Consider the following 26949-nt stretch of genomic DNA (forward strand, 5'->3'; position numbering starts at 1 on the left):
TAGAGAGAGAAAGCTTAGAGACATAATTGTAGAGATAACTGCTGCGCCAAAGATATTAGAGATTATTAGATAAAGAGAGGGAGTTCCAATTGATCAGAGAGAATTGATTGGCCGGACCTAGCTTCTAGAGATAGAAAGAGGAAGTTCTAGAGAGAGAACGAGGTGTGTCTGATTTTTCAGGCCCAAGAGAGAGAGAGATGATACCCACAGAGAGAGGTAGATGCAGACGAAATTTTCAGAATGAATATGAGCCAACAACAGGGCAGACGGTCTTGAAATTTCCCGACCTCAGATATGAGGTTGACGAGCTCAGATCTGAGCTGGCTCTGGTACCATATGAGAAACTCATAATACTGCAGAGAATTCTCTTTTTATTGATTGATAAAAAATATACAAGACCCATATAAATATACGGCTAATAACAGTTTTGGATAGATACCAATAACAGTTACTAATAAATACTAAGTAGACACCTATACCCATAGGTATCCATACTGTTGTGTATTGATATACACGATATATATGTACCCAACAGATATATACCCATACACCCATATAGATATGTATCCGTATGGACATCGATATATATCAATACGCTAATACTCCTAGGTTGTCTCCATTTTCCTTTGTTTCTTTGTAACTGGTGGCCAACTTTAGGTTAGCTATATTTCAGTTCATCACACACAATTGTTACTTTAAAACTTTATGGTGTTTGAGCAGGTGTTATTTAGACAGTTTGTCTTAGGCTTAGTGTTGCATGTTAATACATTGATACATTACAATCAATTCTATCTTATCCGAACTCTTTAGTTTGGGTTTAGTATCGCATGTTGACACATATAAAAACTTGAAGACACTTAGGTCATATGTAAAATAAAAAGTTATCAAACGGCATAATGGGAAAATTTAAACTAGCTTCATCTTGAGTTGGCACTTTTTTTCACTAGAACAATAACAAAACTTCATCAGTCGTGAAGGTTGTACATTGAGCTCCCTAAAGAATTGTGTGAATTAAACCACGCTCCTGCCAAAAGAGGACTCATAAAATCATCCCTGAACCCCAACATGCATAGTATTACTTGTGAGCCCTCTCTGTCATGCATCTTTGTGATCTAGTCTTTGCTAGCACATCAACTTCTTGATTTTTCTCTCTATGAGAAAAAGATATGGAGACTTATGGCTTCATTGAGAGTGTGACCCTTAATTGAGCAGAATAGTAGACCAATATTCATATAACCAACTCCAATTCATTGGGAAAAGGCTTTGACGACGATAATGCCGGTCTCTGAGTCTGCAAAATTTTGTGTGGGCTAACAAACCAAGCAATGACATTTGTTGAATCTCCTTCAATAATCACTCTATCGTGTTATTGTTGCAACCTAATCACCTCATGTCTAAATGCCATTAACTTTGCCTCATCTACTGAGAATGATGGTAAATGTCTAGAATAAGTTTGCAGTGTCTATCCCATATGGTTCCTCAGCAACTCCCTTGGAGCATACACCCCATATGCCTGATTTCTTTGTTTTCTTGTGGCTAAAGAAAGTAAGAACTCTCATAGTGGTTGTGAAATCCTCCCTAGGTACCCTCAAACTCCTTTTGTGGCTTGGCCCCATGTAAATGTAGAGCTCAAAATCAGATTTTTTCGTCCCCCTGTAATGAAGGCATATGTTTGCAGCCAAATTTAGATTAATCAGCAAAGAATCCAACCCCAAATCGCAGTAGTAAAAGGGTAATGAATGAATAAATGATCATTTGTTTCTTCCTCGCCTTTGCAAACAAGGATATGTTTGCAATAGTTACTCCTCTCTTCCTCGTTGCTGAATGGATGATGATCCATCTCAAACAACCAGCCATGTAAATGCTTTAATTCTATGGGATACTCTAATGTACCAGATTCTGTTAACTCTTGGGATAATCTGGAAATAGCAATTTCGGCTTATCAAATCGTTTAAAGACTTCACTGCGAACACTACATCCGGATTAAGCTCCCATGCTATGCAATCCTCTCTTGTCGGAGAGTAGAGATAATTTTATAATAAACCTGAGAGTCAGCGAAGGGTGGAGCCAGTTTCTGTTGAGCCAATCCATTTGGAGCTCCACAAACAAAGTTTTTGCACCATTCCCAACCAACACTGTATCATAGGTATGAAACAAAGACCTTCTTGACTCAATCCCTTTCCATATACTGGAAGCTGCATCATTCATGTTTTATTTCTTAGTTAAAAATCTTCCCCATCCAACCCATATTTTTCTCATAACTTTCTTCCATAACTGATATGGTCCGAAGACAAATCTCCACCACCATTTGTAAGTAAGGAGGTTAAAGCCTTGGATCCCTAATCCATCGTCCCTCGATGAAATGCACATTGTGCTCCATCTTACTAGATTAAACTTCTTTCTCTTGCTTGAACTACTCCAAATAAAATTCCTCATCATTAGCTCAAGTTTTTTCAAAATCAGATTTGGAGCTCTAGATTGTGAGTAATAGTAGAACGGGAGATTGGATAAAGTTGCTTCAATCAAAGTGATTCTCCTGCCCATAATCTAGATTTTAAGAGTCCAGCGTATAGTCAAATATTTTTACCAATGGGTCCCAAATGGTTATGGTTGGGTCTAGCATCCAGCAAAGGGAGGCCCAAGTAATTTGTAAGGAGTCCTTTTCACATCCTAGCTCCCCAATTATCCGATCTTTCTGTAGATAATTTATCCCCATCATATTTATTTTAAAACTCAAAACTAGTTGATAACACTTAGGAAAAGCCGTAGGTTCTGAATTTGCTCAAGGGATGTTTCACAAAATAGTAATATGTCATCTGCATATTGCATATGAGAGATAGTTGGGACTTTTAAAAAACTTAGAAGGCCATTCGAAGACCCTTGTTGGTTACTTCGATGATCATCAAGCTGAAAGACCCTACTACTTTAGCGAAAAGAAATGGTGATAAGGGGTCACTTGCTAGATGCCCCTAAAGGCTTTCAAATACGTTTTGGAGTAAAAAAATTTCTTCATTTCTAAACAAGTCGTCCAATTTTGTTTAAACTTTGAAGTTCTCTCTTAATTGTCATTCTTCAACTTTGAGGCTCACTTGAATTTGTCTTTTTGGTTCCATGTGGCATGAGTGATCTTCTGTTAAATATCCCAGAATTTTGATTTACTCTAATTATTCAACATTTCCTTGTGAATTTGGAGTTTCTTTCCAATTATAGCGCTTCTCCAACCCTGAATTTGTGTATGTAAGTGCCCATGCATCCACCTACTTTATCAAAAGAACTTTTGAGGGTGTTTGTTCAATGCTATTAAGCATTCCATCTGGTGTTGGTTGTATGTTACTTCTGAGGGGCAGGGCATTATCAAAGTGCATATAGCTCTAAAATTGGATAATCTTTATCGTATGAACTTTGTTAAATGCCGACCGAGATCCTTGTGGATTTCACCTTCTTAGGGTGGCTTAAAATTTAATTTTGATGGTAGTTCTTTAGGGAATCCTGGATTGGCTGGTTTTGGTGGAGTAACGAAAGATTGGAATGGGGGATTATCTTTTCCTATGCTGGTCCTACTAGAGAGACCACGGCTAACCATAAGCTCGCCTTGAATGAAATTAGCTGGTGCAAGAGAGAACAAAGGAAAACCATGGGCACTTAGGTCTTTATGGCTGCAAATTCTCCAACTGATAGAATTGCTCCCAATCTCTTTCATGTCGATCGAGAGGTGAATTTTGTGGTTGATTCTTTGGCTAAATATGGTATTTCATGTCTTGCTATTGTGGTTGTTGATGATGTAATTTTGCCTTTATAATTTTCTTTCATCAATAAAATTTTGGTAACATCAGTATAAAAAAAATAAAATTTCAAGCTCCTTTCTCCACAAATTCCTCTTAATTCTTGTGTTTTATATTCATGCCCCCGCCCAACCCCACCTCTTTTTTGTCTTTTTTATGTGTCTAGCTGTAATGTCTGTGTTAAGCTAATAATTTTCCAAAAAATTAGATGCTTCGAGTACTTGAAGACGCAACACTTCTACAGGCTAATCAAGATTTTAAAACACTAAAAGCTCGGACCTCACCCACTCGTCGTAGTCAAATTGGATGAATCTTGGAGTCAGGCGTAGCCTTTATCAAAAAAGAAAAAACAAAAAACAAAAAGAGAAAATAGAGAAAAGTAGTAAAAAAAATGTATAAAATCAAATATTCAAACCTATTTGATTTAAATTAAGGGTGCGATTTGTATATAGTATATATTATATGTAATATAATATAATATAAGATATTTATATATTATATAATATAAATTACGTAAATAAAATAAATATTATTTATTAATATTATGTATTACATATAATATATATTCAATATATATTATATAATATAAATTACATTAATAAAGTAAATATAAATATATAATATAATTTAATTATGTAAATAAAATAAAATATAAATATATAATATAATATTATATTATATTATATAAAATTATGTTATAGTAATATTATATTAATATTAATAATACTAATATTATGTATTTATATTACACATAGTGAATAGTGAACAACAAAAACACTTTGAAAGATTAAATTCCGATCTCCCAGAATTTAATTCTCGTATTTTAACAAAAGAATGAGAACTTTGTTTAAATGTTTCAAAAAAACAAAGGCTCCCTTAAAAGTGTGAATTTCAAGAAAAAAAAACTTCCTCTGTCTCTCCACATAAGTCTTCCTCTTTTTTCATAAATTTATCTTTTTCAAGATTTTACGATGTTTCAAAAATAAGAAACTTCCTCTCTCTCTACGACCCACCTCTCTCTATCTCTTCCATATCTTCTCCTTCTCTATCATGTGTTGGGATATAGATATCTTGGGTTCATATTGATATACATCACTATGGATGTATATGTTTATATATCTTGATATATCAATATGGATGTATATGTATATATTTCTTGATAAGATTAGGTATCTAGAAGATAGAGACTATGTTACTTGGTTATCAAGTTATCGTACTATAATTATCTTCTCTAATCGTGTGATTGTCATCTATATAAAGAAGAACTTATTGATGTAAACATTAATCCAATTTACTGAAGATAAAGTCGGTTGGGGCTTTGGATCCGTGGACGTAAGGTTTCGGCCTGAACCACATGCCTGAACCACATAAATATTGTGTTCTCTTTACTTCTCTCTCTATTCTCCATTATACTCCCACAAATTCTAACGTGGTATCAAAGCAATAGACTCATCAGCTCATATCTGATATTGAGAAATTTCAAGACCATCTGCAATCACCGATCCTTGTTGATGTGTTGGTAGCAGGACCTCTATTCTCCCATGATGTCAGAAGATCGAGTTGGTAAAAAGAGCGAGAGAGATGTGATGGTGATTCCAGGGTTCCCTGTGAACGATGGCGATGTGAAGCGAGTGCTGAATATTATCCAGGGTTCCTTGTCTCAAATTTAGATATCTTGGGTTCATATTGATATACATCACTACCGATGTATATGTATATATCTCTTGATAAGAATGTCTATATATAAGGATATCTATATAGAAGATAGAGACTAAGTTACTTGGTCATCAAGTTATCATACCATAATTATCTCATATAATTGTGTGATCTTCCTTTATATAAAGAGGAAATTATTGAATTAAACATTAATCCAATATAATGAAGATATAGTCAATTAGGGTATAATGAAGATATAGTCAATTAGGGCTTTGAATCCGTGGACGTAAGGTTGGGGCTTTGGATCCGTGGACGTAAGGCTTCGGCCTGAACTACATAAATATTGTGTTCTCTCTACTTTTCTCTCCATTCTCCATTATACTTCCACGAATTCTAACATCACGTAATCTCTATCTCTCTCTTCTAGAAGAGAGAGAATATCTTCCACAACCTCTATAGAATAAGTTCATTTCTTAATTCACGACACGTGTCCACCCTTTAACTCTGGCTTAATAATGTAGTATAGTATAATATAGATATAATATTTTTTTTTTACCAATATCATTACTTTTATTCAATTACGAAAAAGAAATTACATCATCAGAAACTTTTATTCAATTACGAAAAAGAAATTACGTCATAAAAAACTAAAAGAGCAGAAATAGAAATTCCCCCCTTACAAGAAAGTTGGCTACATCATTACCCTCTCTATTAACACGAGCGAAGAGCACCATTTCATTAGCAGCCAAATCCTAATATAGATATAGATATTAAGAACAAAATGGCAATTAGAAAACATGTTGAGCCCCCTGCTTCCTCCATTCCATATTGAGCCTAGCATGTTCAATAAATATTTAGGAAAATTATTGAAATTCAGAAGTGACGTGGTATTCAACATTTTGCATATTTGCAATTATTTCAACTCATTATCATGCATCTTTTGATAGGAATTTTGAAATTATATTATATAATATGTGTAAAATTTGAAATTTTCATGTCCATAGGTATCTGTATAAATTTCTCAAAGATTAGTATGTTAGATAAAGACTTTTACACCCGGTACGTATAAAATCACCGGGTGCTGGAAATTTTTGGGGAAATTCGAAGGCAAGTACAAAATAAACTCTTCACTATATTTTGATTATTTTCCACAATTTTTGAGAAAAGATTTGTATTTTTTTCCACATTTGTTAGAAAAGATTTGTATCACATGGCTCAATGCTCTATGGCGCTTTTATCCCGTGTTTCACTACTGGGTCCGAGTCCCGAGTAGTTGAGCTCGGCATGTTGGCGAGCCTGAGTTACTCCAAGTTGGATGTCCTATTTGAAAATATTAAAAAGAATTTAAAAAATAGAAAAAAAATTACAAAAAATAAAAAATTTATTTGTGATATGTTTTTTTATGTTTTCTACCATATTGGTAAAGACTGGAAATTGTTTTGATCATAAATACTTATTTTCACAAATTTTTATTAGTTTTTGTTTATTTTGAAAAAACTTGAATCACAAGTTGATTTTTTTAAATCTATTCTTTTTCCTACTTTTTTAACTTTATTTTGAAGAATTGGTTTAAAAAGTGGATCGGTGACCCTGATCGGGCACATCAAAAATCGATCTGGATCGGTAGGCGATCCGGATCGAGAATTGGGTGAATCGGTCAGAATAAAGCTTCAAAAAAATCTGAAAAAATTATTAAAATTCATTATAAATATTATTTTTTAGGAATTCAATAAGAAATGAGGGTACTCCATTAAGAATTTTCACGTTTTTGCATGAATATGCGAATATTGATATGTTCTTTCCCTGCATGAGCTACTATTCAGCATTTAATTTACATCACACAAAAGGATAAACAAAGAATTATCATGGAATAAGTATATCAACATACATGGACTACAATAAAGCATACAATTAGTAACATACGATCTAAAAATAAAATGACAGACGACGTTATTGTTCTTCTTGGTCACGCTGGTGCCATTGATTGAATTCGTTTGACAATTCATTGATTCGATCTAAAAACGAATCATCGATATTAGCAGGCATCAGACTATACCCAAATCCTTGAGCGTTAGTGTTTTGTTGTGTTCCCAATCCAAAATCCTCGAAGCTTGTCCATCCTTCATGCTCACCTACACTGTCGTGCTCATCCCTACACTGTTGCTGTTGGGACTCGATATGTGAATAATATGACTGGGATAGGGTGGCCTCAAAATCATCGTCTCTCTCATTTTCTCTTAGACCCCCTTCCCACTCTCCCTCATTAGGTACAATATCACCGACATCTCCGACGAATTGTGGATACGTTGGCTGGCTGCTTCTTCTTTCATGCTGCTCATCACCTTCTTCAAGATCTTACTCACCGATAGCCTCAAAGAACGCTCTCTTATACAACACTGGCTCCTCCTCTTCTACTACCCATTGGTCTGCTGTGTCTATGACAAATATTGTGTCTAAGTCTATTGGCCCATAGTCTTCAAGCTTCCTTCTTATTTGTCGCTCTCGGAGGTTTAAATTATAATGAACGTACACTAGTTTATGAAGCTTCTCAGAAGCAAGTCGATTCCTCCTAGTAGAGTGCAACCATTGGAACGTACTCCAATTGCGCTCACAGCCAGTAGCAGAACATATTTGGGAGAGCACCTTGATTGCTATCCTCTTGAGGTGATGTGCATCAGTACCATATATCTCCCACCATTCAGCTGGATTAAAATGTAAAATGCATTGTAAGGGCAAGAACAATTCATAAGATTAAATATATGAATGAACAAAATATTAGCGAGGGGATAACTTGGATTCATCATAGTTCGAGAATTTCTGGTAAGTCTAGTTCCGAAGGATCCTATAGCATCGCTATATATAGCAAGCTAAAACAAATATATTACGTTTTAGTGCATTATTCCTCACAAATATAACAACTCAATGAAGTTCTTACCCAAACATTAAATAGTGCCTCTTGTATTGCTATTACTTAGTCTCGATGGCTTCTCTCCAATCTTGCAATAATGTATATGACCCCTTCCATAATCTTGTGGGGATGTTCAGGTGTCAAATAGAAAAATTTTGGGTTGAAGTAATAATGCATAATATATAGATAGAAAAATGTCATTTACAATTTCATAAAAAAATGATTTAAAATGAAACATTGTAATGATATAAATATATATTTACCAGCATAATGAATTGGACGTCCAAATTGGGTGTTCCACCTCCTTTCTATAGTCTCGATCACTTTGCTAACAAAATTATACTTCTCCCCAATAGCTGATTCGCCCTCTCAATACCTTCATAAAGGATACCCATGGTAGTTTTCTTGTCAGCATCCATCATTCTTAACACTGTGACCAAAGGGGCAGTGGCCTCTACAACACTGGAATATCGAGACCAGAACCGCCTATTTGAGACTATGTTGTCCACTTTTATACCGGTACTGGACTTCCAGAAGCGGTCATTTAACCGCTCTTCACAGGTAAACAATCTCTTTAATGCACCTTTAGATTCTCGAATGGAGTCCACACCTAAGTAATCGGTCGCAAAGCGGGTTATGGCAGACCTGATTATCTCTTTCTTAGAGTGTTCTCTAAACAAAAATAAAATTTTAGAGTGATTGTATATAAATCTCGACATCAACCTTGCTTCCTCTAGAGTCTCCTTCACAATTTTGATCTCACCGATCTCCTCTAACATAAGATCGATGCTGTGTGCAGCACACGGGGTCCATACTAGATGCTTCATCTTATCCATCAACTTGTTGCCCGTAGAAACACATGCACGCGTATTATCCGTAATAAATTGGACTACATGCTTATCTCCCACCTCCTCCACTATCTGATCATATAGTCATATGTAGAAGTTTGCATCTTTCTTCGTCCCTGATACGTCTTTGCTAGACAAAAAAGCTGTACCTTTTGGGGAATAAGCCAAGAAGTTTAAAAACTCCTTTTTACTAATTTTATTCGACCGACCATCACTCATGAGAGTAATGCCTATCCTTGGCCAACTCTGTTTATATTCTTCAATCCACTTTGTAATTTCCTCTACCTCTTCATCTAATATTGGCCCACTGAGCTCATATGCCGTCGGGGGTTTTACCCAGAGCCCGACTCTCTGGATTGCACTGACCATAGGTGGAAAATATAAGTTATTGGCTACATCAAAGGGAATCCCTTTATCGTAAAACCATTTACCAACATATCTCCCCAACATGTTTCTTGTACCTTTAACCATACCTTTTAGGGTCATCTGTTGTGACTTAGGCTTTGAGAGAAATGGGTCTTTACGACCATGACCTGCAATTCTGGTACTCCTAGGTAACCTAGAAACAATTTCTTCAACATCTGATTCTCCTTGATACATATTGCCACCAATCCCTCCATACATATTTGAGTTGGGCCCGCCATACATGTCTGAGCTAGGCCCACCATGCATGTCTGAGCTAGACCCACCGGGCATTTTAAACCCACGTTCGCTCTGATATTGTTCATGTAAACTCAATCTTGTGGCCATGTCCAGGTCATTATTATATTGCTCTTCTGTATCATTCCTGCTTGATGGCGTATATAAACTAGCTATCTCTGCATTCATCCTATGTTTGGCAATTTTTTTACCTTTGCTAGCATTAAGAATTGCCGCCATCTGTTTTTTTACATTACTAAGGACATTAGTGCATGCAGAAACATCTCCCTTAACCCCTGCCAAGTGTTGCTTGAACCTACGTACCCCACTACTTATCACTCTTTGACAGTAATTACAAATAATTTTGTCTTTTATGTTGAGATCAAGTCTGACCCCATGTTGCCATGCAAGGTCTTCTGCAGATCTTGACATGATTCAACTGTTTTAAGATGTCAAAAGTTAAAAATTAATCTGACAATTCAACAAGAAAAATAATCACCATGTGTAGTGATAATATGTTGGGGTAGTTCATGTAGACATCTTTGTTGTTAGTTGTTATTGCAAAATACCTCCATTGACAATAATATTTTCGTACATATCAATTACAAACATTCAGGATAATATAATATAAAATGCAAGCTCCAAACATGGCTACAACTCAATTATCAAGAACATACATTTTTTGCATTAAAAAATTAATAATAAAAACAATTCTTCACAGAGCCACCTAACATCAGTCATTCGAACTAAAAAATGCACTAACAACAGATTAAAAAAATACAGTTTTGCATTAAAAATATAATAACATGCATTTTTTTGCATAAATAATCTATCAACATACAATTTTTTCAACAAAAACTTTAACAATACAATTTTAAATATGGTTTAATACCTCATGATAATTAAAACAATGTCACGATTTTCACATCTTTTCGGAAAATCATCATTTTTCAAAAAATTCGATCATGGAAAAAAAAAAAAAAGTAGAGCAAACTCAAACAATAAAAATTAAAAATTGGGTTTAATACATCATGATAATCAAAACCTTATCACGATTTTCACATCTTTTCGGAAAATCATCATTTTTCAAAAAATTCGATCATGGATAAATAAATAAATAATAAAAAAAATATAGCAAATTTTCAAAAAATTCGATCATGGATTACAAAAAAAAATTCGATCATGGATTTAAAAAAAACAATAACAAATATTCAAAAATTTGATCATTGATTACAAAAAAAAAAATCGATCATGGATTAAAAAAAAAAAATCACAAATTTTCAAAAAATTCGATCATGGATTACAAAAAACAATTTGATCATGGATTAAAAAAAAAAATCACAAATTTTCAAAAAATTCAATCATGGATTACAAAAAATTCGATCATGGATTACAAAAAATTCGATCATGGATTACAAAAAATTCGATGATGGATTACATAAAATTTGATCATGGATTACAAAAAATAAAAAAACAAAAAATTCGATCATGGATTACAAAAAATTCGATCATGGATTACAAAAAATTCGATCATGGATTACATAAAATTTGATCATGGATTACAAAAAATAAAAAAACAAAAAATTCGATCATGGATTACAAAAAATTCGATCATGGATTACAAAAAATTCGATCTTGTATTACAAAAAATTCGATCATGGATTACAAAAAAAAAAATGTGTTCTTCACATAGCCATTTTACATAAGCCATTTTAACTCAAAAATCCACCTCTAAGCGAATAAATTACATCCAATTGAGTACATTTTCTTGTAAACAACAATATAAGGAATCAAAACCCTAAATTTTGAACACATTATCATCAATAAATCAATCAAATCGATTAAATTGAGCAAAAAAAAAAACGCAGTTCTTCATAGACAACAGTCATTGAATCTAAAAAATGAAGCTCAAATTGAATAAATCAGATCAAATTGAATACATCTAATTATAAACAACACTATAACAATTAAAAACGCTAGAAATCTAACACATTATTTGTAATATATCATGAACAAAAAATCAAAAGGTGGAAAAAAAAAAAAAAAAAAAAACAGCAGAAATGTTTTTTTACAGATTATCACTGTGTTCATCTAAAAAATCATGCTGTAATTGACCAAATTAAATAAAATTGAATATGTTCAATCATAATAGACACAATAAAGATTAAAAACCCTACAAATTGAACTCATTATCTTCAAAATATGCAGTGAAATTAATCATATGGCGGAAAAAAAAAAAAACCCAAACTTCTTACCTGGTTTTGTGAACCCGAGCCTTCAATCTCCGAATAATGCTTTTCTCAACGATTATCACAAATTCGTAACAGAAGGTTTTGATGAACAACTTTACGATTAAAATGCCTACAAATTTTGACAGATTCATGCCGTATTTGGCATGAAACACAAGGAAAGGCGAAAACCCTAAAAATGCAACTTTCGTGATCCAAAAACACAAAATTTCTTAACCATTTAATCCGTGAAAAAGCTGAATAAAGCTGTTTAAAGCTTGCATATTCGATCACATGCCAAAAAAAACAAGAAAATGATCAAAAAATGACAAATTTTGAAGAATCCCGTGAAGAACACTGTGCAGCCCTTGTTCTTTATGGGACTCGTCGATTCCGTATAGTGAATCGGCAAGTCACTGTACAGAATCGCCTGGTTCTCTCTAGAATCGGGCGATTCCCGATTTTTTGAGCAATTCGAGACGCCTATGACCGATTCTCGAGTCGAACCGGGTGAGTCCGGTTCGACTCGACGGTTTTTTAAACACTGGTTTGGAATGTATACTTCCTTATTATTATTATTATTATTATTATAAATTTTTTAACTCTTTTTACTACTACAGTTCCCAACACTATTCGAGCCAAGTTACTCAAACTCGGTCCAAGTACTCAGCTCGGGCCTGGACCGAGTACTCGGCCCCGATTCGACCTTTCTAAGTACACTTTTATCAAGATTGCATGTTCATGAAATTGTCTACTTACATGAGAAATGGCAAAACTCGATACTCCAATGTATACCTTTATGTCACATGCAAAACAAGCGGATTGACTCCCCTCCCCCCGTGGTCGGTGGTCCGCGTTGTCCACCACTCTCTCTCTACTCTTTGCATTGTCCACTTTTTCTCTTAAATCTGTCTCTCTCTCTCAACCTCAAGCTTTGGTGCGTGCTTATTTAGAGACACACCAACTGAAATGTTTGTTTCTCCATTGGCAAATCAATCACATAGTTAGTAAATCTGTCTCTCTCTCAACCTCAAGCTTTGGTGCGTGCTTATTTAGAGACGCACCAACTGAAATGTTTGTTTCTCCATTGGCAAATCAATCATATAGTTAGGCATGGGGTTAGGGTCGTGGTGGTAGCATCCCACACTTAATCACCACATTGTGGTTTTTATTCTTATTAATAACATCACACCACTAACACTTTAAAAAATCTAACTTTTAATCTACTTTAAAAAAAACGAGTAGGGGCATGCCTTTTGAATTACCAAACAAAAGGAACCAATAATACATGTAATTATAGGCTCTAGAAGGTGTGGCTTCTTTGTCCTCTCCATTTCTATCTATAGTTTGTAGACTAAGAATAGAGTTGGCAATGGACCGAGCAGTCTGGTGCCCTGGTCCTAAAATGGTAGGGCCTGATCCACAAATTGTGACTCGAGAATCAGGCTAGGACTAGGGTCAGCCTGGCCCACACTTATTTTTTTCTTAATTTTTCTTTACATTTTTAATGTATTTTTGGCCTAGCCCTGACCTAGGTCAGGCAGGCACTATGGGGACAAGGGCCAGGACCAGCTACACCTATAGTCATAACAATATTTATAAAAGAAAATATGTCACCATCTACTATTTTATTTTTCTTTCGAAACCGTGTATCTCACTGCCATTAGTTTAGCAGTCTTCAGGAAACCATGGTCACTTCCCCAGTTTTCTGATCTGTTTTCTAATCAGACAGCATATTGTGACCACCCGTTCGCCTATTGTTTAAGACCTTCTTGCAACCGTAGTGAGAAATCCTTCGTTTTAAAGCGCCACCTTTTCAAAATGATTTCTTTGATTTTAATTGTTGATTTCTTAGAAAATGTTTTAAAGGAGTAATTTTAGATTTTTTTCTGAAAAAACTCAGTTCTTAAGGAAAACAAAATATAGCTATCATTATGCAAAATCTTTGCAAAGAATCTTCTTAAAATTATATATTTTTGTTATTTTGGACTCCTCTTAAAATTATATGCAATCTTCTCTCTCTCTCTCTCACTTTGTTCTTGCATTTGAGCCAAAGTCATGTTGTAGAAATTGGTGATATGTAGATTTTTTTTTTTTTTGACAGTATCCGAAATTTATTAAAATAACCCCAGATTACAAGATATCACTTACATCATAACAAATAAACAAAACATTCAACATAGCTTGGCCAGTGAATCAGCCATCTATTTTCCTTCCTTGTAAATATGTTGAAATGAAAAACCCATATGGTGATACGTAGAAATTGGCGTTTATACTTTACTATTTTAGCCTTAAAATCTTAATTAATTTTAGCCGGTGGAATGAGTTTTGCCAACTAAAAATGACAAGGTCTTGGTAATGATAGGTATTCAGTTCCGTTATGAAATAAAACATTCTCTTAATTTTACTCCAATCCGCTAAGCTCCACTCATATTAAAAACCCTTAGGCAAGTTGCTAACTATACTGGAAGTTGCTCGCTCTTGTAATATTTCAGTTGTTTTATGCCTCACATCATCATAGCATTTTCTCAATTAATTAAAATCGGTTAAAAAAATTTATAAACTAAAATCTTACATTGAGTAAAAAAAATAAGAGATTTAGTTCTGAAATGCAAATATTGACTACCCATCAAATAAATGAGCTACATGAACTAGAAATGGTAGATTTATAATTTTCATTATTTTTCTATCCACCTAGATGAAATCTACATGCACGCAAAACTTCAATCCTAATAAATTGGCAGGATTACATTTTTTTAAAAAAAAAATCCATAAAACTTCAATCCTAATAAATTGGCAGGATTACATTTTTTTAAAAAAAAAAGTCCATAAATTCAACTCATGTGCCCTAATACTGCCTAACACTAAAAAAGGACTAATGTGCCCTCATACAAGTAAAATATCACTAATATGAATACAAGTGCAAATATATGTTGCTCCTTTGGGAGTATACTGTCTATTTGCTCCTTTGAATAAAACCTATGCCAAGAGTATGTATCGGACCTCATATTTTAGGATTAGGATTGTTGTATCTTGCACCTAGTGGCCAACCTCCAAAAAAAAATTCAAATTGCGTCTTCTATATGCTTTAAAAAAATAATGTTCGAATAAGGGTTATCCAAATTGTGGAGGAAAAAAATCTAAGCATTGAAGAACTTCATATCACAATTTTTTTTTTTTTAATATCTGAAGATTATTGGATAGTCCTTCCAAATAGCTCTCTTACCCGAGAGAAAAAGAGGCGGGGGTCATGGTGGTAACACCTCACATTTTAGTCATCACATTGTGGTTTTTATTTCTACTATTAGCAAAACCTTATTAATATTTTAAAAAAGCTAACTCCTAATCTACTTGAAAAATCAGGTAGGCGCATATCTTCCCCACTATATTACTACAAAAAAATAAAAACCCCATGAGCGTCAATGTCTAACTAATATATGCTCTAGCTAGATGCAATGAAATCACTTACTTTTGCGCATGAAACTTAAACATGAACATGATCTCTACCAGGAATAGGGTTTAGGCTTAATTCGTTAGTGGAAGACGTACTTTCGAGCATGAAACTTTAAACATGAAACATGATCTCTACCGGGATTAGGGTTTAGGCTCAATTCGTTAGTAGTAGAAATAGGGTTTACGCTTAATTCGTTAGTAGTAGACGTTGCGTTCTATTCCTACATCTGACTTGCCCACCGAAAAAGGAAATTGTTACATGTGGGTGGACCGCATGACTACGTATGCGGTCCAAATAGTGTAAAGCATCCATTTTAAAGATGGATGCAAATACGTATTCTATTTAAAAACAATAGAAACTAACGGTCCAAATGTTTTCTTGCTAGAATTATTATTTCTAGTTAAAAAATTTACTTAATTTTTCATAGTCGTGATCTCCATGAGATTATATATCTTAAAAATTAAGTCATAAAATCTATCTCAAAAATAGATTTATTAATAGACCCGCATTTCTACATATGCGGGCTTGGCCGTAAAGAAATCGGGTCCCTAAAAAATAATCATCAACCAAATTTTTTTTCAATTATTTAAGGATTATATCTTTAGTGAGATTATAAGTTTTCATATCTTTTCTCAAGAAATAAAATAAATAACATAATTAAAAAATAATTGATGCTTACATTAATCTTGATTATTGGATGTAAAATTGATTGCAATTATTCTATTGACCAAGTTCAACCTTCAAAATAAAATTTTTCAAACTTTATAACGCATTCAACCTATCAAATATCACATCTAATAGTTGGAAATAATTGTTACCGTGGATAAGTCTCCCTAATACAATCGCTTTTCGCAATAAGAGATCCTACCATGAAAACCAGTTGGCCGTTGTTATATACTGTCATCGCGCTCTTGTATACCCGCCAAAAGCTGCACCCATCAGGATATCAATTATAGCCATCGATGACACGCGTATTCAAATCTGAACCGTCCGATCCCCAATGAAAGTAGCACGAATTTTACGGCCTCCACGCGGGGACCAGGCACTAGGGCACTGCTCAATTTAGTGGCGGCTCCAGCCGCCTGCCCCTCTTTTCCATAGCATTTTGACTGTCTTCTCCGTTAAAGGTCGAGCGATTTCAAAGGCAGTTCGCTTTGCTGATATTTTCCCGCAAGTAGTTTTAGGGATTTTTCTTTGTTTTGCTCCTCATTTTTGGTTTTAATGGCGGATCGGCTCAACTCATTTCAGTCGAATGTTCATTTTGTAGCATCTAATGGTGGATCGGACTAAATCGTTTGATATTTTCTAACGCTCGTGAGTTGTCACTATACGTTTTTTCATTTTGGGGCGAGTGTTTACAGCTTCTCTTTCTCTTTGTTACTGGTTTTAATGGCAGCTTGGGTTTAGCTTTTAACATTTTGTTTGGCGTTAATGCCAGTTTAGCTTTGTTTCTGCTGGTGTTTAAAATGTGATTGATTTAATTGGACTTTGGAAATTTTTTAATTATTGTTGCTTGTTAAATGGTAGCGCATTGTTTGATTCTTGATAGATATCTGCAGTTCTAAAGATCCCTAGTTACTGGTTCCAATGACCATCCAGCTTTGATTTATTAAAATCTTCTAGTATTACTGGTTTTAATGGTGGTTTGGGTTTGATTCTTTATGCTTTTTGAGCGCTACTAGTTTTAGTGGAGAATTGACTTCCAGGGTTTAAAATTTTTCATTGTGGCACTTGTTTACTTCAAGGAAAGGTTCCTCATTTGTTTTTATTGGTAAATGGGTTCTAATTTCATTTGTTCTTTGTAGCTGTCATGCTTTTGATGGGCCTTAGTCCTTTAGTAATTTATCACTATTGTCCTCAATTACTGGTTTAATGGTGGCAACTTTGAATTTCTAAGGATTTTGCTGTTTTTTCCTCCTCACTTGTTCTCACATGGTTGATTTTTTTTTTTTTTTTTCTGCTCATTACTATTCTAATGGGGATTCAACTTTGCTTATCTAAAGTTTTAAATGTTATATCAGCTGTTATATCAGTCATATCTTTTCAAAAAGTAAAAAAGGATTTTGACTGCTATATCCTTGATGCTAGTATTGCTTTTCTGATTTGGATATTTAGAGTTCTGAACTTTTCCATTTATCACACTCTAGTACTTCAAATAACATGTGATACTTCTCAAAAGCTGGTTTCAGTGGCCATTTAACAATGATTATTTATGCTTAAGATTGTTGTGTTCTGGAACCTGATGTATTTTAGGTATTTGAATTAAATTTGAGATGTTTTTTAAGCTTCTGTTAATAGATCAATATGCATATGGAGTTTCAGGTGTTAAAGGAGCGAGAAGATTCAATTTATTTGTCGAAATAACAGATTAGAAAGCTGGAGCTATCAGCTGAACTGCACTGAGGGTTGGTTCTTGGGATTCTTCAGTTTGTTCCAAATTGACCACAAACCCTAACTTTTTCAGATTTCTGCTAATATTGACATATTAATTGGAACATTTGTGAAATTTAGGGTTCCTTGCTGTGGGTTTGCTTGCTAAGCATGGCAACCACAGCTTATTTGAATATTAGAAACCCTCAAACTTGTTTGAGAACAAGATCAACCTTTATTCATTCTATTTCTTCTTGCTCCTTTGTAAATGGGCAACTTGTAATGGGTAAAAGAAATGCCTTCGTAAAAATAGAGTTAAGGGTTCGATGTGAGCGCCAAGCTTTTGCAGTGGTAGAGAAGCTTGAAATTGGATTTAAAATTGTTGAAGAGAATGCTGGGCAATTGAGTTGTGTGATGAAGTTTGGTGGGTCATCAGTGGCTTCAGCCGATAGAATGAGAGAAGTTGCAGACCTAATTCTAGGGTTCCCTGAAGAGAGGCCTGTGATCGTATTGTCGGCAATGGGAAAGACAACCAATAAGCTTTTGCAAGTATGTGTTTGTTCCTATTGCTTCTCTAGTGGCCCTATTAGCATTCCATTTACATTTTCACAATCTATAGTTGTCCAGTAATGAACTCTTAGTACTATATCTTAAACTCGAATAGTGGGAGTATGTGATTCAATTTATATGTCCTAGGGTGGGGAGAAGGCTGTCAGTTGTGGAGTTTCAAAGGTCTCTGCCATTGATGAGTTGAATGTCATCAAAGAGCTGCATCTTACGTAAGTTTCTTGTCATCTGTTTGGTGGTGGCTTATTAGGCGTTTGCAATGACTGATCTTTTGTGCTTCTATATCTCCAGGACAGTCGATGAACTTGGAGTTGACAGATCAATTATATCAGGTGATGATTATTTTAAGTGAATCATTTATTGTACAATCTGAGAAGATGTGACTCCTCTAATCTCTTGAGAAATTTTCCATGTTAAGATTACTGAGAACAAATATTCTGATCTTGTTTCTAAGTCATCAGGATGGGCACCAACTGGAACTAGCTTGGATCATCATATTTTATGATCTGATTGGTGCTTTTCATTACTCAATGAAACTGCATTCCTCAAAAACATGGTTAGCCGTTAAATTAATGATTCTTGTGATAGGGGCATTTGTTTGACGCCAATTTTTAAACAAACATGTTTTTATTCGTACGAATAATATCAAAAAAAAAAAAATCTAAAACTAAGAGGTGTTTTTTTAACCCAATTAACATAAGCCATCCATTTGATGGGACGATTAGATCTAGGCCTTAGAGGGAATTTATCTATCCTAACTTTTGTGTAGATATGATTATTATCATTAGGTGAACAATTTTTTTTAAAAAAAAAAAAAAATTAAATTTGAACTATTTTAATATCCCTTAAATGGATGGTCTTACTTATTTGTTAAAGAATAACTCATTTTATCTTTTTTCGGGGTGTAAACAGAATTTTTTTTCTTTAATCTAAATATGATAAGCAATGCATCTTTTATGCCTCATACTGTATACCATGAATTTATGGATCATATATTGTGGGAAACTAGACTTTATATATTGTAAAAACAATATGTATCGGCACGTTGGATGAGATACTTCGTCTTGTATATTGGGAAACACCAAGGCATATTCTGCTCCCTGTAACAAAAAAGGACAACTTCTTTGTCTTTTGTTTTTGTGACCATCTGTTTCCATGTAAAGTTTGAATAGTTACTGAGATCTTTATGTTCATTGCGCCTTACTGATCAATTCAGAGCTTCTAGAGGAGTTGGAACAGCTTCTTACAGGAATTGCGTTGATGAAAGAACTGACTACTCGTACAAAAGACTATTTAGTTTCATTTGGAGAGCGCATGTCAACAAGGATATTTGCTGCATATCTGAACAAGATTGGTGCTAAAGCCCGGCAAGTATGTTTCTTCATTTACTACTAAGCTTGATGTTCATTTACTACTAAGCTTGATGTGGAATTACATGTTCTGGTTTAGGCTGTATTTTGAGAAGCTTAGGTGACAGCACTAGAGATGCCATCTATGTCACTTGGATTTCAGGCAAAGCTGTTATTGTAGATGCATAATATGTGACTAAGATATTTACTGCATGACATTGAGTGACGCTCCTTTTGTGATTCATGAAGACATGGAGCACTAGAGAGATATATTTGTATCTCGCTAAGTGTGAATTTCATTTGGTCAAATATGGGAGTAAATATGCAGAATGTGTGATGTACTGCTGACATTAAGCTAATACAAAAGGTGCTTAGTTTGTCGTAGTCTCTTCAAAGAAAAACTTAGAAGAATGGTGATGCAGAACCACACCCCTACTGTGGAAACTCTTGACCTGTTGGGATAACATCCTTTGCATATGCTTGACATATTTATATTTCCTTAACCCATTTTTTTCTTAGAAACAAAAAGCCTCGTGGAGATCCATATTCCATAGACACCTGTAGAGAGCATGATCTGGAGTTGGTCTGTCATGTAACTATTACCTGTCTCCGGATTGCTGAAAGGCTCTAAATCCTTCTTACATTTGCTTGAACTCCTTTTGCTCCAGGTGGTAATTCTATAAAACAGTTTAATCAGTATGAGTGGCAATGCTAAAAATGAAACTAGTAAAGCCAACATAATCTTCAAGTTTCAGTAGGACTTGGCATGGTGATCTACATGGATAAGGATATGGCGGAACCTTATCATAATTACTTTTTCCATCCGATAATTTTCATCATGCCTTAATTCAGCCATTATACCATGGCTTATTTTCCTCAGTTGCATCTGGTTTTGTTTAGCATGACCTTCTCCTTTTGATAATTGGCATCCTAACAGTCAGTAGTTAAGCTTCTTTCTGCCTTCATGCTCCCAGAATCCTTGTTGCATCTCGATTGGTTCCCATGCTTGAAGTTGTCCGAACTTCAGAATTTATTGAGCAAAAAGATCCCCTTCTTGGAGGAAACCTTTTTAATTCTAGAGTGTATTAGCTTTTGTTTCAGTTGATAACCCAGCTTTGACCTTTGTGCAGTACGATGCGTTTGATATTGGTTTTATAACCACTGATGAATTTACAAATGCGGATATCCTGGAAGCAACATATCCTGCAGTTGCAAAGAGGTTGCATGGTGATTGGGTTAATGATCCTGCAATTCCTGTGGTGACTGGATTCCTTGGGAAGGTCTTAATTTACCGTACTGCCTCTACCATCTTTCTTGCCCCACTATGCTACTGGTGTTCTATTTAATTAGAAATTTTTTTGGAATCTTCTTATGGTGTTGAAATTCTTATATGCATATGATATCCTTGATGCAGGGTTGGAAATCATGTGCTATTACTACCTTGGGCAGGGGAGGAAGTGACTTGACAGCTACAACTATTGGTAAAGCCCTGGGCCTCCGAGAGATTCAGGTCCTTTCCAGAACTATAGGCATATTGTATGCATGTTTTCACTCTAGGATCTGCAACATTCTTACTTGTGCTTCTTTGATCACAAATATGAACAATTGTTTTTTCCACTTGAACCATGAGTGGGTTTCTGGACCTCTATTTTTTTTCTCTTTCCATTCAATACAATTTGACTTCTAGTAAGTATGAGCATATGACAGGGAAGCATTCTTTCAAATTTATTGCAGGTGTGGAAGGATGTGGATGGGGTTTTGACTTGTGATCCAAATATTTATCCCGGAGCAGAGCCTGTACCATATTTAACATTTGATGAGGCAGCTGAACTTGCCTATTTTGGTGCTCAGGTGCCTTCTAATTGTAGTTTATTTTGTTTTTTACTTTGTCCATATTTTAAGACAAGTAAAGCTATAAGTATCTGATTTCTGATTAGAATAGATTTCTAATTCTCTATTCATTGTTAAAAATGTTATTAGTGTATTTATTATGAGGAATGGAACAACTTGGAATATGAAACCAATAAGATAAAGTAACTCAAAAATGGCAGTGCATGTGGGATTTAACCCCTAGCCAGTTGCAACTTGGATCTCTTGAACTTGTCACGGAAGTCACTTGTTGAAGTGTCATGCTCACAATCAAAATTAAAAAGTTGATGCATATTTGGGAAAGTATCTGATACACACGCATGCTGTATAATGTTACCTCTTCTCTACAGTATGTACTCTAGTGATGGGTCATGGAGATGAAGCATTCCTTTTCTTGGCAGGCAATGGCGGACTTCAATCATAGGAAATCTTCATCTCTACTCTGGCATAAGTATGGACAGGGGGGATGAAGCAAATACCATACAACCTTACCCCTCCCCCCCCCCCCCCACCCCCCCAAAAAAAAAAATCAAAAACACCAAAATAAAAAAAAAATTCCCCACTTTGGGGTAGGTCAATGGGAAAGAGTTTCCCTACCTGTATTCATAAGAAAGTACCTGCTAAGTAACACTCATCCTTTTTGGAAGTAGTGTTTGATACATCGATATTTAGAAGGGGTGAATGAAATTAGGAGGTCATTATCCCTCCAAACCATTGCCACATCCAAACTTGCTCTTCCTTTAGTATGGGCATCTTCAACTATGTTCCCTTGTCGATTCACATGTACTATCTCCCATTCAGAAGATATCTCCCTTCATGATAACACTATGTGTATTATAGTTCTCATCTGCCACGTAATTGATGTTTTATGATTGACAAAATTCACTAACGGAGCTGGATTTCTTTTTTCTTTTTTCTTTTTTTTTTGGTGAGAAACAGAGCTGGATTTCTGTAACCATATTAGCCACCTTGGGATAGTTCTGTTTCGAGGTCAGAGCAGCACCCTCCAGAAATGCATAGGCCTTTGCAATGTTATTTGTATTGTTGGTACATGACCCATAAAACAGCAGGAAAGCAAACATGATTATCCCTTATGATCCCTCCATATCCCGCTATATCTGAGTTACCAATTGGGGAACCATAAATATTAATTTTCACCCAGCCAAAGAGAGGGCATAGCCAGGATATATTCTTCAATTTCTTCTTTGGGGCTTCCTTGAAAGGAATATTGAGATTTAGCCTGGATTTCTCACTAGGGCAAAAGGCCACTTATTTGCATAGGCCCCCTCTCTAGTGAAGAAGTAAATGATATTAGATAGTAGTCGTTCTGTCAGTTGCACTTCCATCCCAAAGTCCCTTATTCCTGTCAATTCATACAAACCAAATTGTGGTGAAAATAGAGCGAACCACACCTCCTTAAAACCCAAAAATTTCCATTTGACTTTCTTCCATTCATTAAATAGTTTCTAATAGTACCTTGATGTATTGTGCACTGTCCTACTTGAGATACTACTTGAGATAGGATAGATGCCCAGATAAAGCTTAGAGAAAACACTATCAATAAAATATGGCTGCAGGGTTCAGCAGCTTACAGAATAAGGGGCAACTGGATGCTATAGAAATCTCTTTCTTTTGCAGGTGAGATTGGTTTTGCATTGATTAACTGGGACTTCACATTTGCACTGTAGACCAACTGTCTATGAATCGTGCGAAAGGTATCCATGTTATCTCCAACTAAGCCATGGATCAGATCATACATCGATCACCACACTTTCCCGCTATCTATGTGACATGACCCGAATCAATTGTAGGACCTTTTTAGTTCATCACCAAGAATGCGAGAAAATGCAGGATGCAGCTGAAACTTAACTGAACAATGAGGAAATTACCTGTTTTTGAATTATCCAGCAACCAGAGAATAAGGCATGGTGACTATCTCCCGTGCTATCTTCATCATGCATGCATTGTTAGATCCATGCAATCTTTGGCAATCCAAGCATCCTTTTTGTGTAGGGAAGCACATGTTAAGCCAACTCAAAGGATGAAGGGCCTTTGGTTTCAGATCCCCGTGCCAAATGAAATTTTCTTTGAACTCTCTCATTCTGTTCGTATATTTATCAAGGAAATATATAAGAGAGTAACCAATGGATAAAGTAGGAAGAAAGAACAGACTTCAAGAATTTTTTATCATGTTATCTCTTTACATCTACACAGCAGCATTGTTCTTTCTCGTCTTTAGGAGAATCAGATCTGATTTATTGCACTTTTTAACACGGCATAATTTTTTGTCTATTTCAGGTCCTACATCCACAATCTATGCGGCCTGCTCGAGAGGGTGATATCCCTGTTAGGGTCAAGAATTCTTACAAGCCCAAAGCTCCAGGAACCCTTATTACAAAAGCAAGAGATATGAGTGAAGTAATTAATAGCAAGACACTCAATGCTCATGATATTATCATTCTGAAGCATTAATCTTCTCAATTAATTTATTTGTAATGTATGTTTTCCTCTCTATACACAGGCTGTTTTAACCAGTATTGTTTTGAAGAGGAACGTTACCATGTTGGACATAGTTAGCACCCGAATGCTTGGTCAATTCGGGTTTCTAGCAAAGGTGGAAATGCTGGGTCTGAGCTCTTTTTACTCTCATACTTCCTCGCTTGGATTAAAGTTTCGACGGATTTATGGCCTACTTCCCTTCTTTGCTGTTTTTCATTACCTTTTTTTTTTGCTGATGTAACTGTCATGACATATCTGATGTAGGTATTTTCCATCTTTGAAGATTTGGGCATATCTGTTGATGTCGTGGCTACTAGTGAAGTTAGTATTTCTCTAACATTGGACCCCTCAAAGCTTTGGAGCAGAGATCTAATTCAGCAGGCAAGCATATGCACTCAGGCTCCGCAATTTTCTTACTAACCAATGTTTGCATTGTTCTTTCATGTATATCTTTTTGGTTATCAAGAGAATACCAAGGATCAAACCCTCGGTGAGGCAGGTCCTGAATCTTTTTTCACTACTTCCAATCATGTCCTTTTGGGCGCCTTTTGACCTTTGTAAGCCCTCTACTTGAACCAACTCACATCTCCGAACAGGTGTTGTGCTGGGCATGCGCTGCACATAGCCAGCCGACTTAAGTCTACTTTCTCTTATCTTATCACCTATTAGAATCACACCTAAGTTTTCTCTAATGTATTCATCTCAAATTTTATCCCTTCTTGTCTTGCTACTCATCTATTTCAACATCCTCATCTCAGCTACACTCTTTCTATGGGCATGTTGTTTCTTGTCTGCCCAACATTCTGCCCCATAAAACAAAGTCGATCTCACAGTTGTCCTATAGAACTTCCCCTTCAGCTTCATCAGTATGAGGTGATCACATAGAACTCTGGTTTGTACATCTCCACTTCGCCCACCCAGCTCCAATTCTATGTGCGACATCTTCCTCAGTCTCTCCATCTTCCTGGATGATCGATCTAAGATATCAAAAGTGCACTCTTTTTGGTATTTCTTGGTCTATTAGAAAAAGGATTGTATACAATGAGACCATTTACCTTTGGAATAGGAAGGTCACAATTACTTACAACCATCCGATGTGAAATCTAATAGCTTGGGTATGTCACAAAGTTCGAGAAAGATTCTTTTGAACTTTGTGCTTGGTCAATGAAATATATGCAGCAGCCCAATTTCACATCCAATAGTCAAGATTTATTGTGACCACCTTGTACCAAAGGTAAATAGTCTCATCATATACTTTCCCATTAGAAAAAGGACATGTAGTATTAAATCATAGAACTCGTGAATTGGGAAAATTGCCAAGTAGTATTTGTGTTTATTAATTACATTTTCTGCTACTCAGCTGGGTGTGTGTGTTTGAATAGGAATTAGACCATGTGGTGGAAGAGCTCGAGAAAATAGCAGTAGTTAAACTCCTTCAGCACAGGTCTATAATTTCCCTCATTGGGAATGTGCAACGGTCATCATTGATCCTTGAGAAGGTAAGCATCTCTCTCTCTCTCTCATATCAAAGGTATTTCTTGATCATTTTGTCCAATGTTTTCAAACTATAATTTTATGTCTCTGTGAGAGCTATGAGTTGCACATGTTCGCCAAAGCAATTATTATTTTATGTTTCTGTTTGAGCAATGAGATGTGCGTGTTCAGTGAAGCAATTATTATTTTATGTTTCTGTATGAGCAATGAGATGCGCGTGTTCAGCGAAGCAATTATTATTTTATGTTTCTGTATGAGCAATGAGATGCGCTTGTTCAGCGAAGCAATTATTATTTTATGTTTCTGTATGAGCAATGAGATGCGCGTGTTCAGCTAAGCAATCATCAAAGTTAAATATCAACCAGCACATAAACAACCTATACTGAATAAATTTGAAGAATTACCACCATATAAAGCAACATGATGACGGCCAATATGAAGTAGACACATTTATACTTTTATATTTTGTGAGAGATCTCGAAAGCAACTGAAACCCAAAATAATCTGTCCTTTTGGATGTTGTGTTTATCTTTCCACACTTTATTGATTGTGCTCCTTTACAATTCATCAACCTTATTAACATTTTTGCAGGTTTTCTGTGTTTTTCGCTCAAATGGGGTCAATGTCCAGATGATCTCTCAAGGAGCCTCAAAGGTCTCTCTCTCTCTCTCTCTCTCTCTCTCTCTCTCACACACACACACACATACGTGCGCTCATGTACATGCCTGTTTTGTACTACTGCTGTTTGCACACCTCTGTCTCTCAAACTGCTGTTTCATACACTTAGCAGGTGAACATCTCACTGATTGTAAACGATAGTGAAGCAGAACAGTGCGTCAAGGCCCTTCACTCCACATTCTTTGAGTCAGGCGTTCTCTCCAGCCTTGATGCTACTAACGGTTCGGGAGCCACCCATGATTGCTCCCCTTTTTGACACACCCTTAACGATTCTTATAAACTGTGCTATCTATCATTCATAGTCTCATCCCATCATCCTCCAAGTAATCAGAGATATACACCCAGGTGCCTGTATGTGGTGGGAATATGGTAATTAGCGCAACTTAACCCAATGGTAGCATGTCTTCAAGTCAATTCTTCTTGTTGAATTCCAGTTTCTGGTATTCCACTTCAACTTGTGGGACAAGGGATTTACCTGGAAAGGGAAAAAGTAGAGGATTTTTCTTGTTTCTTTTGCTGGTGAATTTGTACCCTTTTGGGAAAAGGTTTCCCGTCTTGTAAGTTTGGAGGTTTGTCACTATATTGATATCTATCGCTTTTGTTTGCTA

General features: G+C 35.5%; 1 protein-coding gene across 8 annotated transcripts; it reads left to right on the forward strand.

Annotated features, from left to right (window-relative positions):
* Positions 1-16546: 16546 nt before the first annotated feature.
* On the forward strand, positions 16547-26949 carry LOC18434408 (aspartokinase 2, chloroplastic). Of its 8 annotated transcripts, none has more exons than XR_016058375.1 (14): positions 16547-16829; positions 17838-18434; positions 18582-18664; positions 18744-18784; positions 19669-19823; positions 20932-21094; positions 21216-21311; positions 21536-21652; positions 23969-24088; positions 24192-24284; positions 24434-24550; positions 25552-25668; positions 26255-26317; positions 26451-26949. XR_016058375.1 is itself a non-coding variant. In XM_011625118.3 (14 exons), the coding sequence occupies exons 2-14, from the start codon at positions 18057-18059 to the stop codon at positions 26595-26597; spliced, it is 1677 nt and encodes a 558-aa protein (XP_011623420.1). In that variant the 5' UTR covers positions 16547-16829; positions 17838-18056; the 3' UTR covers positions 26598-26949. The 8 variants fall into 8 exon arrangements, 4 of the variants coding, with proteins under 4 accessions (XP_011623420.1, XP_011623421.1, XP_020523016.1 ...); XR_016058374.1 differs by having other exon boundaries at positions 26454-26949; XR_016058377.1 differs by having other exon boundaries at positions 16547-16642.

Source organism: Amborella trichopoda, chromosome 6 (assembly GCF_054954075.1).
Source record: "Amborella trichopoda isolate Santa Cruz 75 chromosome 6, AtrichopodaSantaCruz75HAP2 v2.0, whole genome shotgun sequence".
Lineage (NCBI taxonomy): Eukaryota > Viridiplantae > Streptophyta > Magnoliopsida > Amborellales > Amborellaceae > Amborella > Amborella trichopoda.